At 36.7% G+C, this 18481-nt stretch overlaps 2 protein-coding genes across 2 annotated transcripts; both read left to right on the top strand.

The window, feature by feature from the left end:
* Window positions 1-245: 245 nt before the first annotated feature.
* Window positions 246-2632, top strand: LOC122073496 (WRKY transcription factor 71). Its single transcript, XM_042638089.1, has 3 exons — window positions 246-867; window positions 1226-1372; window positions 1682-2632. The coding sequence occupies exons 1-3, from the start codon at window positions 392-394 to the stop codon at window positions 2046-2048; spliced, it is 990 nt and encodes a 329-aa protein (XP_042494023.1). The 5' UTR covers window positions 246-391; the 3' UTR covers window positions 2049-2632.
* Window positions 2633-9725: 7093 nt separating this feature from the next.
* Window positions 9726-17704, top strand: LOC122073626 (protein REDUCED WALL ACETYLATION 4-like). The gene is made up of 17 exons (XM_042638233.1): window positions 9726-10016; window positions 10122-10163; window positions 11872-11963; window positions 12584-12721; window positions 12825-12881; window positions 12963-13035; window positions 14475-14633; window positions 14753-14902; window positions 15013-15268; window positions 15359-15474; window positions 15599-15685; window positions 15834-15922; window positions 16030-16092; window positions 16209-16265; window positions 16460-16556; window positions 16678-16836; window positions 17280-17704. The coding sequence occupies exons 2-17, from the start codon at window positions 10131-10133 to the stop codon at window positions 17283-17285; spliced, it is 1632 nt and encodes a 543-aa protein (XP_042494167.1). The 5' UTR covers window positions 9726-10016; window positions 10122-10130; the 3' UTR covers window positions 17286-17704.
* Window positions 17705-18481: the final 777 nt, after the last annotated feature.

The following is an 18481-nucleotide window of genomic DNA, read 5'->3' as shown; positions in this document are numbered from 1 at the left end:
TCGCACAGGCTAAATCTCTTGTCGTCTACGGTCAAATGCCGGTGGCCATTCCTTGATACGTGTTAGCGTAACCGTACCAAGGACCACAGTATAAAGTTTGAAACATTGACCACTCCTTGAGAAGGCATTGGTGACCGGCTATAGCCGGTAACTTTCGCTAACTCATTATCACCTCCTTCTTTATGACTTTTTTTTTTTTTCTCTCTATAAACTATCAAACAGAAACATAGATTAGATTATTCAAAAGTTCCATAAAATGAAACCCAAAACCTCAAAAGACTTAAGTTGAGTCTCCTCATCTGTCTCTCTCTCGCTCAAAACCCAGAAAATCTAAAAGAAGAAAAAGCTTTCTTTGGGAACTATCTCTGTGTCTCTTCTCCTTCAATTCTCCATGTCTGATGAGGCCAGAGATGATGTTTTCCACCATAACCCATTTCACTATCCCTCCATGTATAACCAGATTGTTCATGGTGGGGTTGGGGAGACTTCATCAGCTAGGGATCTTCGTGGTTCTGATCCATCTTTCATGTCCTTCACTGACTGTTTACATGGCTCAATGGATTACAATTCACTAGCAAGAGCTTTCGAGTTTTCGTGTTCATCGCCGCCTGATTTGTTTGTTTCAGATAGTAATTCTCACAAGTTGAGTGGTGGTGGTGGTGGTGGTGGCGGTGGTGGTGGTGGTGGTAGTAGTGGTGGTGGTGGTCAGGGTGATTCAGTGGGGACTGGTTGTGACATTTCAGCAACAGCGAATTCATCTGTGTCTTCTTCTTCTAGTGAAGCTGCGGCTGAAGAAGACTCAGGGAAAAGCAAGAAAGGTCAACAGCCTAAAGGATCTGAAGATGGGCCAGAAAAATCTAAGAAAGTGTAAGTTTTGGGTTCTTCTTGTGTGGATGTCTAGAAGTTTCTTTCTTTCACTTTTTAGTTTTCTTGTGAATAGGTTCTCTCAAAATGAACCCTTATCAAGCTAATGACAACCATCTCTCTCTCTCTCTCTCTCTCTCTCTCTTTGAGTTCCTTCTGATAATTTGCACTATAATGAAATGTGAGAACTGGTACATATCTTCTGAAATTCTTCTTACTAGCTTTGTTTTCCATAGGTATAGCTTCCTATCAATGGTTGTAAATGAAAGAGAATGTAATATCCATGATGTGGGAATTGATGAACCATGTTTAAAAGAACCTTAGGTCATCTTGATTAGTTCAATTCTGTTTGAATCAACAGGAATAACAAGCCCAAAAAGAAAGGAGAGAAGAGGCAAAGAGAACCGCGATTTGCTTTCATGACGAAAAGTGAGGTTGATCATCTTGAAGATGGATACAGATGGAGAAAATATGGGCAGAAGGCAGTGAAGAATAGTCCTTACCCAAGGTTTGCTTATCCAAATCTTCCTATACACAAAAAATTATTAGAATACAAAAGTTGGGGAGGGGAAGCTGTTCATGAGTTAGAAGAGGTGAGTCTTTAGTACTCCAAGAGATTGAAGACCCATGTAAGTCTTAGTAATTTCATGGGTACTTATAACTATATATTATTGTAGTGATTGTTCAAAGATTATCCACTGCAATGGCACCTCTAACTGATATATACTTAACAAATTACATTGAATGTATCTATCACTTCTTATTTTTCTGATAATTTTATTTCTTGATCCTAGTAACCCTTCAATTTCCATTGCAGGAGCTATTATAGGTGCACTAGCCAGAAGTGTACAGTGAAGAAACGCGTCGAGAGATCATTTCAGGATCCATCTATTGTGATTACTACATATGAAGGCCAACACATCCATCCAATCCCTTCGGCACTTCGAGGGAATGCAGCGGCCGCCGGACTATTTGCACCTTCAATGTTAACAACACTGCGAAGGCCCGGACCAATGTTCCCCCATGAACTACTGATTCAAATGCCTCATCCCACAAATAGCCAAGGTGACACAAGCTCCATGTACACACAAAACTTTACTACTATTCAGCAGCTCCACCAGTTTCCTGACTATGGCCTTCTTCAAGACATAGTACCTCCCTTCTTCCCAAAGCAACAACCATGATATGAAACCTCTACTTAATTATATCTCTTATCCTACTTACATTGTACATGTATTAAATTTTCCATCCTGAACCTATGCCTGTATGATATGGGTAGGGCATTAAATTCATCTTTTGACTTATTAGAGCACAAATATTCTTCTTGATCTTACAAAACCCACTTCAGTTTTGTCAAAAGGTGCATCACTCTCTTTCTATTTGTGAAAAGCTGGTCGGTAATTAGGTTTCAAATAAGGGAAACAAGTATAAGAATGGAGCTTTCTTAGAGGATTGCATGCTTTTGCTAAAATGCATTTAATGTATTTTAGTTGTTTGATATGAAGATGTGGGACTGCAAGGAGTTGGGAAGATACATATATAAAAGGCCAGTTTCAGTTAGAAAACCTAGACTTTATTAGAAGAGAAAATAAGGGTTTTTTAGGGATGGAAGTCAGGGGAAGGAAGGATATGATTGTAGTGTGAGAAAGGGAATTGTGGGCCTTAGTATTAGAAAACCCAACAGCCTTTCTACTTCTCTTGTCTTTTTCTTTTTGCATATAATTTGAATTCCAAAAACAAGTTTTCAATGAAGACTCATCTTAATTGATTTGCTTTCTCTGCAAAGCTACATGGGTATGTTTCATCTTGTATTCAAAGGTGGACTTGTAAACAGATATCTTAGATATTTGTTCTAAGAAACTCTTAAAAAGTTCTTGTCACACCCCATTGCTACTGTACCACTATAAGTGCCTGATATGTCCAACAATTCCAACCTTTAATTTTAAAGTTGATTAAGATGTCACAAAAGTCCAAATCCCCTTGAGAACAATTGATGTGGTTGATCCTTTCAATCTCCTTAATTTCCTATTATCCTCCTTAATACTATTCAAATTATGGTTTAATAATCCTAGCTTTGAAAGATATTACCTAGCATGAAGTGTAAACTGTAAGAAGCTCCAAATTCAAAATCACATGTTCATACTTTGATTCTAGTCCAATATATACACAAACTTGTCAGGCTCTGAGGTTAATTAGTTATCAAATTAAGGTGGAAGTGGGAAAGGATATGATGGGGTTGCTGAGGATCCCTTTGTGTTCACACTGTTCAAACTAATAATTTAGATAGAGATGAGATTTTCCCTGAAAAGGAAAGGGAACTCAACAAAGACTCTTGTCTCTTTCTGCTAAAAAGTGAGTCACCTACATGGTCACATGTATGCAGCTTTCCTTAACCTAATCCATGGTCTTTTACTACTAAGTGTGTACACAAAAAGGACCACAGGAGGTAACAAGTCGCTATAGTTAATAAAGCTAATGCAAGTATCCATAGAAGGAAGCAAAGATAGCTTTTGCTTTTAATTAATTTTATAGCCCATAAAGCTACAGACTTCAACTAAGAAGAGGCTATGTGTTTGCTCTCTTAAGGTACTATTTCTTAGAGTTTTACCCTTATATCTTGAATGTGTGGTTAATATGTAAGTCAATTTAGGAATCACTACTTATGATACAAAAATGGCTACTGAAATTTAATTATCACATCAAATGTGGAACCTAACCATATTCCTAGGTCCCAAACCTAATTGTGTTTTAAGTGAAAGCCTAACTAAGCGGCCTTACCGTTCGTTCACCGTCGCTAAATTCTCAAGGGGGATGAGTGGTCCAACACAAGATTTGCAGGACCAGGATCTGATCTTGATATATTTATTGGACTGAATTGAGATGTATCAGTATTCAATTCAATTATAAATGGGGATGTAGTACATGTTCCAATCAAATTAACCCTTAATTTGCTTTAACGTGAAATGTAATTTTACTGAAATATTCAAGATTGGATCCATTGAAAATTCTTTTACTTGAAAACAAGATTTAGATAAATTGGTTTCATGATATCTCTTACAAATGATTAAAATGAGAAGTTACATGAGATGATCTTGGAAAATCATTGATCTAATCTAAATCATAAAATATTTTGGCCTAGGTTTTGATGTAAGAAATTTAAAGATTTCAGAGTTATAATTAGTTGGATTTACTTGGATTGTTCATCACATCTCATTCCATGGTTGAATCATTGAACTATAGAATAATACCACTTTCGTAGACTTTGGATTAGCTAGTCAGTCAATCAACTATTAGTGTGCTAAAATGGATCGTTTGTTCCTCTCCGTTTGTCTGCTACTTCTCCCCCAACCCATATGGACCCCACAACCTTTATACAGTGAAGAGTACTTGTGTTGCACATTTCCTCTTTTATCTCTGATTTTTTTTTTTCCCTTTCCCACATGCTTAAAATGTACATATGTTTAATCTATGAAAAGGGTTCTTTGCCGACAGAGTGAGGCAAATCAGCCAATGAGGTATGAAAGACACATAATTCGCCAATAGGGAATGGAGAGGGAAAAAAAAACGTTTCAAAAAAGAAAGATAATAATTTTCCATGTATTTGACTCTCCAGAAAATCCATATAATGTGAATAAAAAAATAAAAAAAATCAGTGTACATTTCAGTTGGGTATACTGTAGGGCTCGATCCTATTATGACTGTCGATAGAATAATGTAGAGGACTAAGGCACCGTTTGATAACGTTTCCACTGTTTCTGTGTCTAGAAACAGCGAAAACGGCTTTTTACGTTTCCAGAAACAAAAACCGATTTTTTTTGTGTTTGATAAACATGTTTCTCAAAATGTTTTTTGTAGATATAATGCCACTGTAAAACCCAAATGTATCATCGGATGCCCAAAAGGGAGAAAGTGTTCGGTTGCCTTTTTTTAAGTTTAAATATTTGAGAGATATATCAGGCACAACAACCTTTTTTTTTTTTTCTTTCAAATTCATTTCTAGAAACTACGAAATAAGTCTGACTTGTTTCATCAAAGTCGTTTCTAGAATTGTAAATAAGCATAAATTTTGATTTATGTTTCTAGAAACGGGTGAAACAGAATAACTTTATCAAACTCTTTTTAGGTTGTTTCTCTGATCTGGGAACAAGCAAAAGCAGAAACGACAGAAACGGAATGTTGTCAGACGGTGCCTAAGACTTGTGTAGTCAACCTCTTGTAGGGATGTTCCTGTGATGGTCTTTTGACTTCTTTCTCTTACCTCTTGTTATCTCCTTTTTTTCATCATTTACTTTCATTATGTTTTCTTTTTATTCTTATTATTTTCTTTATACCATATTGGATCTATTATCTATGTAGCTGATTTCATTTACTTGGGATAAGTTTATGGTTGTTGTTGTGTTGTACATTTCATTTTTATGAGACAAGATGAAATTCACAATTATCACAAATGAAATTTCACTCTTATTTTCCGAAGATTTTTTTATTGATATGTACTCAAGTTTTATTTTTTTTTTTTTCAACTAAGTACAAAACACAGTAACATACTTCAGAAACATGTGTTGAAACAGATTCAACATTTTGACATGTGAATTTAAATACTCCGCTAGCTAGCTTCACATTATTCAATACATGTTTTGTTTGTTATTTGATTAATTGACTTATATGCTCTCTTGTTCATATTTAACATTACCCATTTGAGTTTTTCTTTCCCCACGCATTTTGTTTATTTCCTGTAAATTAACGTGTTAAAACATTGTAAATTAATCTGCAGAAGACAAATGAGATTGATCCGCATTGCCTCATATTCAAAAAATATTGGTCTTCACCGCTTGAAGGCAAAAGGTACCCTTTAAAAATAAAAATCAATTATGGGCCTGGTTGCAACTTGGACCCATGGGCCTTTTTTAATCTCTCTCTCTCTCCACAGCCTATTGAGATGGGATGAGAATGAATAGTATTTTTCCCAAACTTAACTATTGTATAGCGCCATCACACAATATATGGGACCCATGGCAAACTTATTGAAGCAAAAGGACACATGTCAGCATACACTCTTATTGGTAGCATGGAACAACATCATACACTCTTAGGCTGCGTTTGATAATGTTTCAGAAAAATATTATTGAAGTTTTTAAACAAAAAACAGAATAAAACGTGTGGTGCATTTATGATGTGTTTCATTTTTTTTTTTTTTAACCATAGAAATAAGAATTGAAGGAACGAGAAAAGGCAGTTCTGTCATTTTGGTTTTAAAAAAAAAGAAGGGTATTTTGACACAGAAATAAAAATTTTCGCTTTTGATACAAAACGTCGTTTCTGAAATTAAAACAAGTTACCAAACGCAGCCTTAAAGACAGCTTAAAGAGATATTTATGAAAGCAAAAGGACACATATCATCACTCGTATGTGAATAGGTAGGTGATCCATCCTAGCGTACGACCACTTGTGCCTTCATCCAAAATGATATGTATAGTACCATGGGAGTAGTACCATATTAAGAATAGGACAATTTACAACTATATATCTGATTTTGACATCCTTGACCCTATACATACCATTTTGGATTTAACGAGACATGGGGATGTGAATGCTATTAAATTCAGTTCTCTCGTTGAATCCCAAATCGAGTAAAATTGAATTTGAACTGAATAAATTTGGTTTGATTCAATTTAGTTCAATTCCAATTTTAGTTCTTAGTTTCAGTTACATATTAACATCCTTACCATCATCAATTGTATCCGATGGCTGATGTGTGTGCCTGAGCGTTGTGAGTTGTCTGATGCGTACTAGACACACTAGCGCACTGAGAGTATCTAGTTCCATCTATGGACCAGAACAGTTTACCATGGTGCAGTGATTCCAAAGGACTTCCTATGCCTATCACAAACCCACAAATAGAATTTCAGTCCCAACCCAAATCCCATTTAAGGTGAGAGTCCATGAAGGAAATCACAATCCTAGAAGCCAGGATTGACCAATTCAATGCCTTATTGAATCAATTGTAATGGTGGATACAGCTTTTTATCGAGTTCAGGATAGTTCCATAATTTTTGTCATGTTTTTTTTTCAAATCCAAACGTTTGAACTCGAATTGTTTTGTTTTTAGAATTTTACCATTTTTAAAGTGTATAAAAAAATGAGCAACACAGTGCATGGGACTCTCGTTATCAAAATGTATGAGCACATTTAATGCCTTTTTAAATTCTAAATCATTTTAAACATACCCTATCATATATTTTCTTTTGGCCGTATTCATTATAATTACTATGGTTGAAAGAATATTGCCATAAGAAAAAAATTATGAAAAATTACAATATTACTCAATATTGGGTTTGGGTTTACTAAATTAACTTACCCAATTTTGTTCTGACTAAACCGCTCAAAGTAAATATGGGTACTACAAAATTATCCAAGACAATATCTCACCCTCCCGTCTATTCTTCTTCTACTATGTATATTTATCCAGTCCTCTTGGAAAGCTTATATAATCGCTTCTAACAAAGATTGCACAAAACTCAGATTTAGGCCTCAATGCTTTGTCGTCGTCTTCTTCATCACCGAAAAGACATTTGGGTTTAAATTCTCTTCATCAGCAAAATCTATCCTAAAATCCATTGCGTCAGGTTCCTCTTCAACGGCTGGCTACCTAGCTAGAGAGGCATCCAACAACTAGGAAGACCCAGCCATGTGTTGGGGTGTATGTCCAAATCCTTTCAGCCGCTATAGAGGATTTGGATCCAAATCCACTAAACCATATTCTTCAAGCAAGGCTTGGTGGTTCGATTATCTGAACAATTTACCCCCAAATATGATAGGAAAGGTAACCAAGACCATGGATACATATGGAACAAAATATGACAGCTTAATCCTCATTAAATTCCTCCCACACTACCTCAAACCCGTTGTTTAGATCAAATGTGGTATAGGGTCCTGGAGGAGAGAGAGTTGGTGATCAAAGGAAGAAGGAAGTTAGGGGTAAAATTATTTTTAAAATATAGGAGGATGGAGCACTGTTTTGGGTAGTTTTGTAATACTCATCTTTGCTTTGGATAATTTACATAACCAAAAGATTGGATATGTAATTTGGTAGATCCAAACCCAATATTGAGTTATCTTATGATGTTTCCAAAAAAAAAAACATGGTTTAAAGATATGGCAAAGTGATCTGCTAGGTAATTTGGTGGACCACCACTCCACTGCCCTAAAAACCCAACTCTCTCTCTCTCTCTCTCTCTCTCTCTCTCTCTCTCTCTCTCTCTCTCTCTCTCATAGGGAAAAAAGAAGCTTGTGGCCATCGTAGTCAGACACAGGGACGAAAATAACAGCCTTACCCCTCATGAAAGGTAGAAATGTCGCCTCTATTACTGCTTTAGTAACTGCTCCCATTGGTTCCCACATTGGCGCAAGGGCTACGTTGCCTCTTAATTAAGAAACCCTCTCCCGTATATATGAGAAAAAGAACCATTCTTGGCTGCACAAAGCAGAGGCCAATGAGGGGACACACACAGACATAAAGACAAAGTAGGTTTTGGTGGTTTCATAGGAAGTAGGGCCATAATTTCACCTATCTCTATGTCTAGGTGTAGCCGCCACATGACTAGGGACCGCTATATATGCATTGCAGTGAGTTCCCTAAAAGGCACACACAAGGGTCAATGGAATTAAGCGTGTGTAGAAGCATCAATAGTGGCGGGATTTATGCATTTCATAAGGGTGATCATTTCATCCCTTCTATGTCTAGGGAGCAAGGGTTCACGCTACATTCAAGCTTCAAGATATATATATATATATATATATATTTCATCTGTATGGGAATGTGCCCCTATGCCAAGACATGGGGTTGCAAAAAATGGCCATGGCACCCCTCATGGTTGATAATGACCACGCATGGTTCCCATCGGTCAGGTCCTGATATAAGGGCCACACTCCCATACAAAGTTTATTTTCCCATTATGTATAATGCCAATCAAGCCTTTTCTATTAAGTACATGTGTACTATTAGGTTGTTAGGTAGTTTCATAACCACTTCAACACCCTTGAAAGAGCCGTTGTATCCAACTATGTGTATTTGTAGATTTTTTTTTCTGGTCAACTACTATTGGAATTTAATTAACTGAAATATTCTAATGCATTTCTTTTGTTCTTTTATTAGAATCTGAATTTAATTTGCAATTAAAGAGCATATATATAGCTTCAAAGTTTGAAGTACTAATTTCAAAACACTAGGATAGCCTAGTGGTAATAGCTTCGGTTTGTAGAGTCGACACCCAGGGGAGGAGGTCATGGAATTGAACCCTGTCGTACGCATTGTGTGCTGGCTCGGACACCTTGGTTAACAAAAAAAAAGTATCAACATACACTTAGTGGTCATCTCCAGAGCGAGAGATCCAAATATTAGTCATTTATTGGTTAGATCAAATAACACTCTATGTAGTAGCAGGGGGAATCCAGGTTTTTTATATTAATAAAGTGGGGCCCACATTCCCCTACCTACAAATTAAGACAACAATGATAATGATTAATCAATTAATTAATGATTAAGTAATAAAACATTGCCGTCTTTAATACTTCTTTAGTTTTAGTTTAGTAATTATTTTAATTTCATATAACCAAGGAAGAACCAAAGCGCGTACTGATCGGGTCATTACACGATTTTATGCTTCATTTTCTATTGTATTATGGTAGCCCCTAAATTGTGGCCTCACCTTTTGGTTTAAACTCCGTCATCTTGTACGTCATTACATCTGATCAGACAAATTATAGCCGTCAGATTAATCTATAGTTTGAATCAAAAGGTCAAATGAATTCATTACAGAATGAATTAAATAGAAGCGGACATATAACCTCTCCTCTCTCTTTCTCTCTCTATCCCGGTGGGTATTTCTCTAACTCTCACTCTCTCTCTCTCTGTCTCTCTAATTGTTGGTTGGTCTTTGCTGTGAGAGAGAGCGACGTGGCTCCGAACAGTTTCTCTAGTTTGAAAGCAAAGGCAAATCTCTGTTGTTATTGTAGTTTGTTGGTGTTATTGCTTGTGAATTCAGATCTCATCTCCTAGGAATTTGGATTTTATTGGGGTTTTCTTTCTTGTTTTAATGGCGATCTCCCAGAGATCACTCTGAAGTGTGACCGAAGATTCAGAGAGATTTCAACTGGTTCTTTCTCTCTCTCTCTATCCAGATTGATCTAGCTATCTTATCCAATTGAATTCATTTTCATGTATCTAATGTCGATGTGTTTTTCTTTGATTTGATTTACAGGAAGAAAAAATGGTGGTTTCTAGGCCTGTGACGCCGAGTCAGGTTAGCTTCTTCATTTGAAAAATGTCATTTTTTTTTTGTATTCATTTTAGGTTTACTTGGTTATGGTCTTTTGATGGTCAAATGCTGAAGCAGAATGTGTGACTTTCTAGTTATTTTTTATATTGATTTATTGTTAATTTCGTCTTCCTTGAAGCTTTTACTGAATTTCCCATTAGAGATCCATTGGTCTATGTGATCTTGAGGTGTTTGAGCATTGCTTAGTTCCGCACTTGCAAATTGTAAATAAACGGAGACATATTTCAGTTCACTTAGTAAGCGGATTACACAACCTGAACTGTTCTGCAGTTTCTCCTAGTGGACATTTGTGGATATTTCTTAATTTGGTTAAAGTGTATTGAACAAGACTGGTATTATATTCACGTATAATGTTTGATGCCGAATGGTTATGGTTAAGTGGTTTATAGATTTGAGTTGTGAATACTACCTTGTCAAGTAAGAAAAATATGCAGTCAGGACCTAATGTTGCTTGTGACAGAACTACTCTGTCTAGAGGTGCAGAAAAATCTGATACAAAAAGGAAAAGAGAAATGAAATATTTTCAGGAATGGGTTTGTAGAAATCCAGCAAACAAATTGTATCAAACATAAACAAAAATGTCAGTTTTGGATATGGAGGTTTTTATTCTACTCTAATGGTATTCATCACAAAAATAACTAACAAGGTTGCTGGTCAATGGGATTGGATCTTTGACTCTCTGTGGCCACATGATGTGAAAACAGATCTTAACGAATTGAGGTGTTACCTAAGGTGCTCAGATATATTGGAGACTTTGAATTAGCCATATCCAAAGATGGGTAGGAATATGAAATGATTAATGTCCAGGGTGTAGATGAAGAAATAAAAAATATTTTACCAAAAAGAAGGTGTGTGATGATTTCTCTCATGACACTTTCTTAGGTCGATTGGCAGGTTTCCTCTACAGAAAAGTTCCTGTGGGGGATAACCATCTCAAAGATACTATTAGGTTAACACCCTAATGGAAGGCTTTGTTCCTCTATGCCAAACAAACTAAATTGGTTCTGTTGCTCCTCAGAGGAAAGAGCTAGAAAAATGGAAGATTCCTGTAGGCATTTTGTTTCTCTTTTCAATTGGATCTGTATAAGTATAGATGGAAGCCAATGTCCAAGGGTTGTGATTCTGCCTTTTGTATGAATCTGTGTTGTTAAAGGAGTGCATAAGAACCTGGGTGCCCCCTTCATTGCGGGCAGTCCAACCGTATAACCCACCTTTTTCTTGGACTTTTTCTTTTGTAGTCATTAAACCATCTTGTTATAGCCGTTAAACTTTCTTACTCTTTTGCTGCCTTTCCATTCATTTTTTATGTTCTATTTTGCAATGGCGATATCCTTCCATATGAAATTTGACTGGCAGGTGTGAAACCCACCTGTGCACCAAATTTTGGTGCCAGTCAAGGTGTTGGGTCAACATTATATGGGGAAGTATGCACAAACTCTGTTGGGCTACCTTCCCTTATTATTATATACTGTTTAGTCCATGCAATACAAAGCTCCAGTATATGTTAGGTTTTTTCAGTACTTGTACCTCTGTATATGCATCACAGATTTTCTCATGTACCTTTTGAATGTTGGTACATTTTATGTGGTGCTTCTTTTTCTTTTCATTAATGTTCCATGTTAAATCTTGATTGAAATTTTTAGTTTTGCTTTAATTTAACTATATGTTGCAGGTTTCTTTTTTGCTCGGAATTGCCCCAGTATTTATTGCATGGATATATGCTGAGATCCTGGAATATAAAAAGTCTTCATCTCCTCCCAAAGTGTAAGTTGTTTGATCCACACTACAGACTTTAGAATCTTTCTTGTGATTGCTTGACTGTGATATTATTGTGTGTAAAATAATTAAGAAGTTCCTCCTCCTATTACTAAAATCAGATCTAATTCATCTTTTGAGATTTGTAGGTTCTCACAGACCTTTCACTTGCTTCTGTATGAACCACCGTTAATATTCATAGAAGTGTAATGCTACTACTTTCATAGTCAACCTTCCGTATGAGTCAATTGACTCACTAGATTTGTATGAGAACCCTAGAGTTTTGCTTTTTTGCTTTTGAATGATTCACTGATGGAACTCATCTGTATATCCTGGAACTAAAATCATAACTTATTATGATATTTTCTAAAAATATATGTACTAAATATCTTTTATGTTAACAATTATCACAGATGGACAAGTTAGTTGTAGACTTGTAGTGTTATGTTTATAATTTCTGAACCACTTCGTGTATTTGTATGTGTGCTTTCTTCTTCTCCGACTTCCTATATGGGCCCTTAAGGCTATGACAAGGAAAACCATGATCATGGACCCCAATTACTTGTTAAACTTCCTATATGGTCCATAAACTTATGCACTCAAGCTTTTGATACTTCTCTGGGTAGCAGCCATTCAGATGTCAATCTGGTTGAATTGGGAAAGGAGACAATTAAGGATGATGATCGTGCCATTTTGCTGGAAGGGGGGCTTACAAGATCAGCATCTGCAAGAGTTCAGAATTCAGCAGTCAAAGCAAACATAATCAAGTCAGTAGTTAACCGCTGACACTTTATTATCCTGATAGAGTTTCGGCTTGTACCTGGATGGAAGCCTGACTTATTTTCTGTTTGGGTTACCATGGTTATCTAGGTTTCTAACTATGGATGATTTGTTCTTGCTGGAGAACCGACCAACTTTGAGAGCCATGTAAGTCTCTGTTCTTTGTAAGCAGTATTTCATACAATTGATGGTTCATCATTTCTCAAGAAATCAAGCAATTTCATATAGGTCTGAATTTGGAGCGATTCTGATCTATTACTACCTATGTGATCGCACTGACTTGTTTCCAGAGTCCACTAAGGTGCTCCTCCCTTTTCTCTTGTTATATTCTTCTCACGATTTTTGATGATTTATTTATGATGGATGCCCATTGAGGGAAGTTTTTGGCAATGGCATAAATGGAATTTGCTTGAACACATGAAAGAAATCATGCAACATTCCTATCGAAATCAACCCTGGTTTCAGACTTTCAGTGACTTGATCAATCATGGAAATGCTTGATGCAAAGATATATGTTTCGTTTACAATTTTCATGACTTTGAATTCAAGGGATATAAGTGTATGTAAAAACTTCACTTGCCAACTTCCTCATCTGGTAGCAACTAGAATTTTTGATTTGGCAGGTCAGCACTGTCTCTCTTTCCATTAATATAAAGGTCAACCACTATTGTTTGAGGTGCCAACTTGCTTCCGGCATTGCTCTACTTTTGCCTTTTCTGGCCACCGTAGAACCTAGCACCAAGAGTTGCACATCCCCTCAGATGGTTTCCAGTGACCTTCACTATGCAGGTGCATAAATTGACTAACACTTACATGTGTAATTCCAGGACTTGTGATTGTCTTATGCATTCACGGCTAAAAGTTGATATGCCTTGAGCACATTACGCAACTGGTGGCTCATGTCCATTGAAATTTCTGACTTTTGTGTTTCATTCAGTTGACAGAAAGAATGTTTTCCTTCAAATATAATTACCAGATTCTTCTCTCTGAAAAAAAATGTACAGAGAGAGAGGATGCCACAAAGCAGCCCTGTATCCATGTACACTGTCCTGATCTCCTCATCCAGCAGGCAAAGCATGGTTGAATGTTTCAAAACAGATTCAGAGGGTGTTTGTGAGGATTGGTTCACCTCTATAATTTTTCTTTACGGTTCTTAATCCCAAACCAGGAACAGAATCCCATACATTTCTTGAGCCCCTTTTGATGTAGCATGTTCTTCTTATTAAACCAATACAGAGGCTAAAATAGATATGCTGCAACTAGAGGACTAGTAGTTTGTCCCTTCTCTTACGCAACTCCTGATACTGACTGTCGTTGTAGAAGTCATCACTTATTTCTATCCTCATTTTTTTCCATGCAACACCATACAACCCCTCAAAGAGTTCTTTTTGGGCACTTAAAATTTCTTGAGCCATCTTTCTTATGGTTCATCGGTTCTTTCCTTGAGTGGCAAGCGTGGATGATATATCTTCGTTTTTTTGCAACCCATGGATCATAAGTAGTTATCCAAGCTTAACAGCAAAACCGAATATTTTCTTATTTTTGTTGCTTTGTTTCATTTTAAGTACTTGCTGCAGTTTCAGTTAATTCTTATTCTTAAAGAGGCATTGTTTTCACCTCTCTGATTTTAAATTTTCTGTTTCTCCCATTCAGTTTTAGCACTTAATAGAGAGAAGAAAATTACATCAAAACACAGTCTACTAATATTTTGTCTGTGTTATTATTTTCTCCCTTTGACAGAAATACAATCGCGACCTTTTTCTCTTTCTCTACTGTCTTCTCATCATCGTTTCAGCTGTTACTTCTCTCAAGCGGCACCATGACAAATCAGCATTTTCTGGAAAATCTATACTTTATCTTAATCGTCATCAAACTGAGGAGTGGAAAGGATGGATGCAGGTGGGCATTCCTCCTTGTCCAGTGGATAGAATTTCCTTTTACCAAGATAAGAGGGAGATGTGTCTTCACCCCGCCTCTTTTTTTTTTCTTAATGTCCTCTGTCTTATCTTTCTTGCCAGGTCCTATTTTTAATGTACCACTATTTTGCTGCAATGGAGTTTTACAATGCCATACGTGTCTTCATTGCTGCATACGTTTGGATGACTGGATTTGGAAACTTCTCTTATTACTACATTCGGAAGGATTTTAGTCTTGCACGGTTTGCTCAGGTAAATTGATGATTTTGTAAAGTTTGTCACCCTTTGTATAAGGTATTTCTTCTTTCCATCTTGGTTCTTGATTAATGCAGAAATGAAATTTTCTTTTGATTCTGTTGCAGATGATGTGGCGGTTAAATTTCTTTGTGGCATTTTGCTGTATTGTTCTTAACAATGACTATATGCTCTACTATATCTGCCCAATGCACACGCTTTTCACTCTTATGGTGTATGGAGCACTTGGTATTTTTAACAAGTACAACGAGACAGGATCTGTGATGGCTGTGAAAATTATAGCATGTTTTTTGGTGGTTATCTTGATTTGGGAAGTCCCTGGAGTTTTTGACCTTTTCTGGTGGCCTTTGACATTCCTTCTAGGTTTGCAACATATTTTGGCTCTTCTAGTCATCACATATCACATTGTCAAAATGTGCTTGTTTACATGCATATTACTTTTTATTATGGCAGGTTACACTGATCCAGCAAAAGAAAATTTGCCACGTCTACATGAATGGCATTTCAGATCAGGCCTTGACCGTTATATCTGGATCATTGGAATGCTTTATGCTTATTATCATCCTTCAGTAATTACTGGAGCTCTGAACTTACCATCATTTTGCACAACCAGATTTTGTGGTAAACCTGTTGCTAAATGTCCAATTTCTCTCTGCCTCCCCAACCCCCCCCCCCTTTCAAAAAAAAATGTAGGTTGAGAAGTGGATGGATAAACTAGAGGAATCTGAACCCAAGCGAAGACTCTCAATTAAAACAAGCATTGTGGCAGTTGCTTTGCTGGTGATTGCATAATCCTATAGCTGCTGAACTTACTACCATAATAATCTTCTTCCCTATACTGCTATTTATTTTTTAAATATTATTTCAACCTTAAAAGAATTGCCTGTTCTAATATATTTTGGCCTCATCTAATACTTTTTCCTTTTAGGCTGGTTATTTGTGGTATGAATTCATTTACAAGCTGGACAAGGTTACATACAACAAGTACCATCCTTACACCTCATGGATACCCATAACGTATGTATTGGAGAGTTTTGCAGTATGCATTTATAAACTTCTGGTTTTTAAAATGAGGGTCTAAGGTAGTTGTCAGCCTCTTACTGTTCCTGTTGTTTCTGGTCCAGTGTCTACATTTGCTTGCGAAATTTCACACAACAGCTCCGTAGTTTCTCTTTGACTCTGTTTGCGTAAGCTCCACATTTCTTGTTCTACTTTCTGTCAAAATTATGAATTGTTGATACTACCTTTCCAAGTTTCCATTTTTCCAGTTTAATTCATTTGTTTTACTTCTTTGGATTATTAGGTGGCTTGGCAAGATAACGCTGGAGACTTACATTTCCCAGTTTCATATCTGGCTGAGGTGTGCGGACTTCATTAATTCTAATGAGCTTCCCATTGGATATATCTAGATGGCAGCATATGTAGTTAAAAGGATCAAAGGAGCTCATATGGGTTTTTCAATCTATTGATGCTGTCTGCGGAATTACTTTTCTAGTTCTACATGCATAGTATAGCAGACACCCTAATTTGTATTTTTTTCCAATCAATTTGCAGATCTAACATGCCAAATGGTCAGCCAAAGTGGCTGCTTGTTCTTATTCCAGATTACCCGATGCTAAACTTCATGCTTACAACCGCTATTTATGTGTTGGTGAGAACATCTTCTCACAATTCTTGGAAAATATGGGAGGGAAAAGTAAAAAGTGAATATCGATGAAGTAGTTTCAGTTTCTCCCATGTTAATTGCCTTCATTCTCCACTTGCTTCTGCAGATATCATATCGGCTCTTCGAACTGACCAATTATTTGAAGGCAGTTTTTATACCCACAAAGGACAGCCGGCGGCTTCTACATAATTCTATTGCTGCAGCTGTCATTGGATTGAGTGTATATTGCGTCTCGTTGCTTCTTCTTCAGATTCCTCAAAGACCGGTATGCCAATTTAACCACTCTATATAGAACCTTATCTAATTTTTCCTTTAAAAAAAAAAATAGCTATATTCTTGCTACATGCTGATTTATGACTATTCTAGTGCTACCAATTGCTGGGAGTACACATGACAAGAGTACTAAGTAAATAACCATTTGATCATAGTAGAAAAGCTGACACTGCAGAAGGCCAACACAATGGCATGCATCTCAGTGGTATTGGACTTCTGTTTTTCAGGATGTGTCATTCCATTAAAATATGCTGGAACTTGTGACAGCACTGTTTGTAGTTCCAGCAAGTTTTCCTGGTATACCTGATTCATTTGTGACAAACTATAGTAACTACAATAACTATGGTGCTATACATCATTACCCTCTCCAAGGGCGCTCAAGCTCGTGCATTTTTTTTCTTGTACTTATCATTACCTTTTTTTATTTCTATACAGGCCTGATAGATGGTTATAGAAACCTAGATACGTTTACAGAGATTTCTTGAAACTGTAGAAGCAGTGGACTCGGAATCTATTGTTTGTGAATCTTACTTGAAAGGGGAACACATTTCCAACAAATTTTGAAGATAAATCCAGTATCCTGCATGGCACCATCAAGCAAAAATACTTGTAGTGTTGAAGAATGGAGGGGTGTGGGTTTCATTGGAAAATGAGGTAGAGTTTGCCATAAAAGTATTGTGGAAAAAGTGCAGGTGTTGGCATGGGATATGGGGGGAAATCTTGTTTGTATTCTTGAACATTGCAGTAACATTTTATAGTTTTTCTCCAATTGCCATGATGGGCTTCTGTTAAATAGGCTTCCTTCTTTGGATTATCAAACATATTCAGAATTCATTGTCAATGCATTTTTTTTGCTCCTATTCTTTTCCAGCTTCTGTTCAGTTGGTGAGTTCTTGGATGAGGCTGAGGGGGAGATTGATGATTATTGAAGTTGGTCTCGTGTCAAATTTTGAAGCCTTCATCAATTATTTACTATCTTTCAAATAAAATAAGGGTAATTTACAACACCACCCCTTGGAGAATGCCAGTATTATAGGGACACCCCCTCTTTTTTACCAAATTAAACTCGGACCCCTTACCGTCATTCAGTGTTATAGAATATACCAATAATGTTGTCATTAGCAGTTCATTTTTTTTCTAAATACTATTTTACCCTTAAAAATAAGGGAGTACCAAAATTACCCTCATTAGTTTTAGTCCCAAATCGATTGAAGAAACAAACCAAACTCACTCTTCCTTCCGGCGACGGTGGCTGCGAACCCCTTCAGGGAGCACAGGTATGTGGAATGTTCAGACCCGTTTATTCTCCCTCTTTTAAGAATCTAAATCTACTTATAATTCTTTTGGTCCTTCGAATTTGTTCTGTTTGAGAGGTTCAAACAGAAGACGTGAAAGGGGACTTCAGCAGTAACAAGCTAACGGTGATATGGGCGATGGACCCAGGGAAGCTCTAGAAGAGGATAGAGCATAAGACGAAGAAGAAAGTTGAACTCGTTTCACCCATGTCAAAGAGCAACAAAGACGCCAACGACGGTGGTGGTGATAGGGACAAGAATACGAAAGAGAATTTGGGGAAGAAGCCAAATGATATAAAAAGAAACAGGTATTGTAAAGAAAAATAGTAATCAGGGGTGACG

The sequence above is a fragment of the Macadamia integrifolia genome, chromosome 3 (assembly GCF_013358625.1).
Source record: "Macadamia integrifolia cultivar HAES 741 chromosome 3, SCU_Mint_v3, whole genome shotgun sequence".
NCBI classification, from domain to species: domain Eukaryota; kingdom Viridiplantae; phylum Streptophyta; class Magnoliopsida; order Proteales; family Proteaceae; genus Macadamia; species Macadamia integrifolia.
Note: the sequence above shows the minus strand (reverse complement) of the source record. Positions and strands in the feature narration are given on the sequence as shown.

What these genes read in the sequence shown, in the direction of transcription:
- LOC122073626 (XM_042638233.1), top strand. Translation starts at nt 10,131, where the DNA reads ATGGTGGTTTCTAGGCCTGTGACGCCGAGTCAG. An exon ending in ATGCTTATTATCATCCTTCA is followed by an intron (nt 15,475 to 15,598) that starts GTAATTACTGGA and finishes AAAAAAATGTAG; the next exon opens with GTTGAGAAGTGGATGGATAA. An exon ending in TTGTGGCAGTTGCTTTGCTG is followed by an intron (nt 15,686 to 15,833) that starts GTGATTGCATAA and finishes TTTTCCTTTTAG; the next exon opens with GCTGGTTATTTGTGGTATGA.
- LOC122073496 (XM_042638089.1), top strand. Translation starts at nt 392, where the DNA reads ATGTCTGATGAGGCCAGAGATGATGTTTTCCACCATAACCCATTTCAC. An exon ending in CCAGAAAAATCTAAGAAAGT is followed by an intron (nt 868 to 1,225) that starts GTAAGTTTTGGG and finishes TTGAATCAACAG; the next exon opens with GAATAACAAGCCCAAAAAGA. An exon ending in AAGAATAGTCCTTACCCAAG is followed by an intron (nt 1,373 to 1,681) that starts GTTTGCTTATCC and finishes TTTCCATTGCAG; the next exon opens with GAGCTATTATAGGTGCACTA.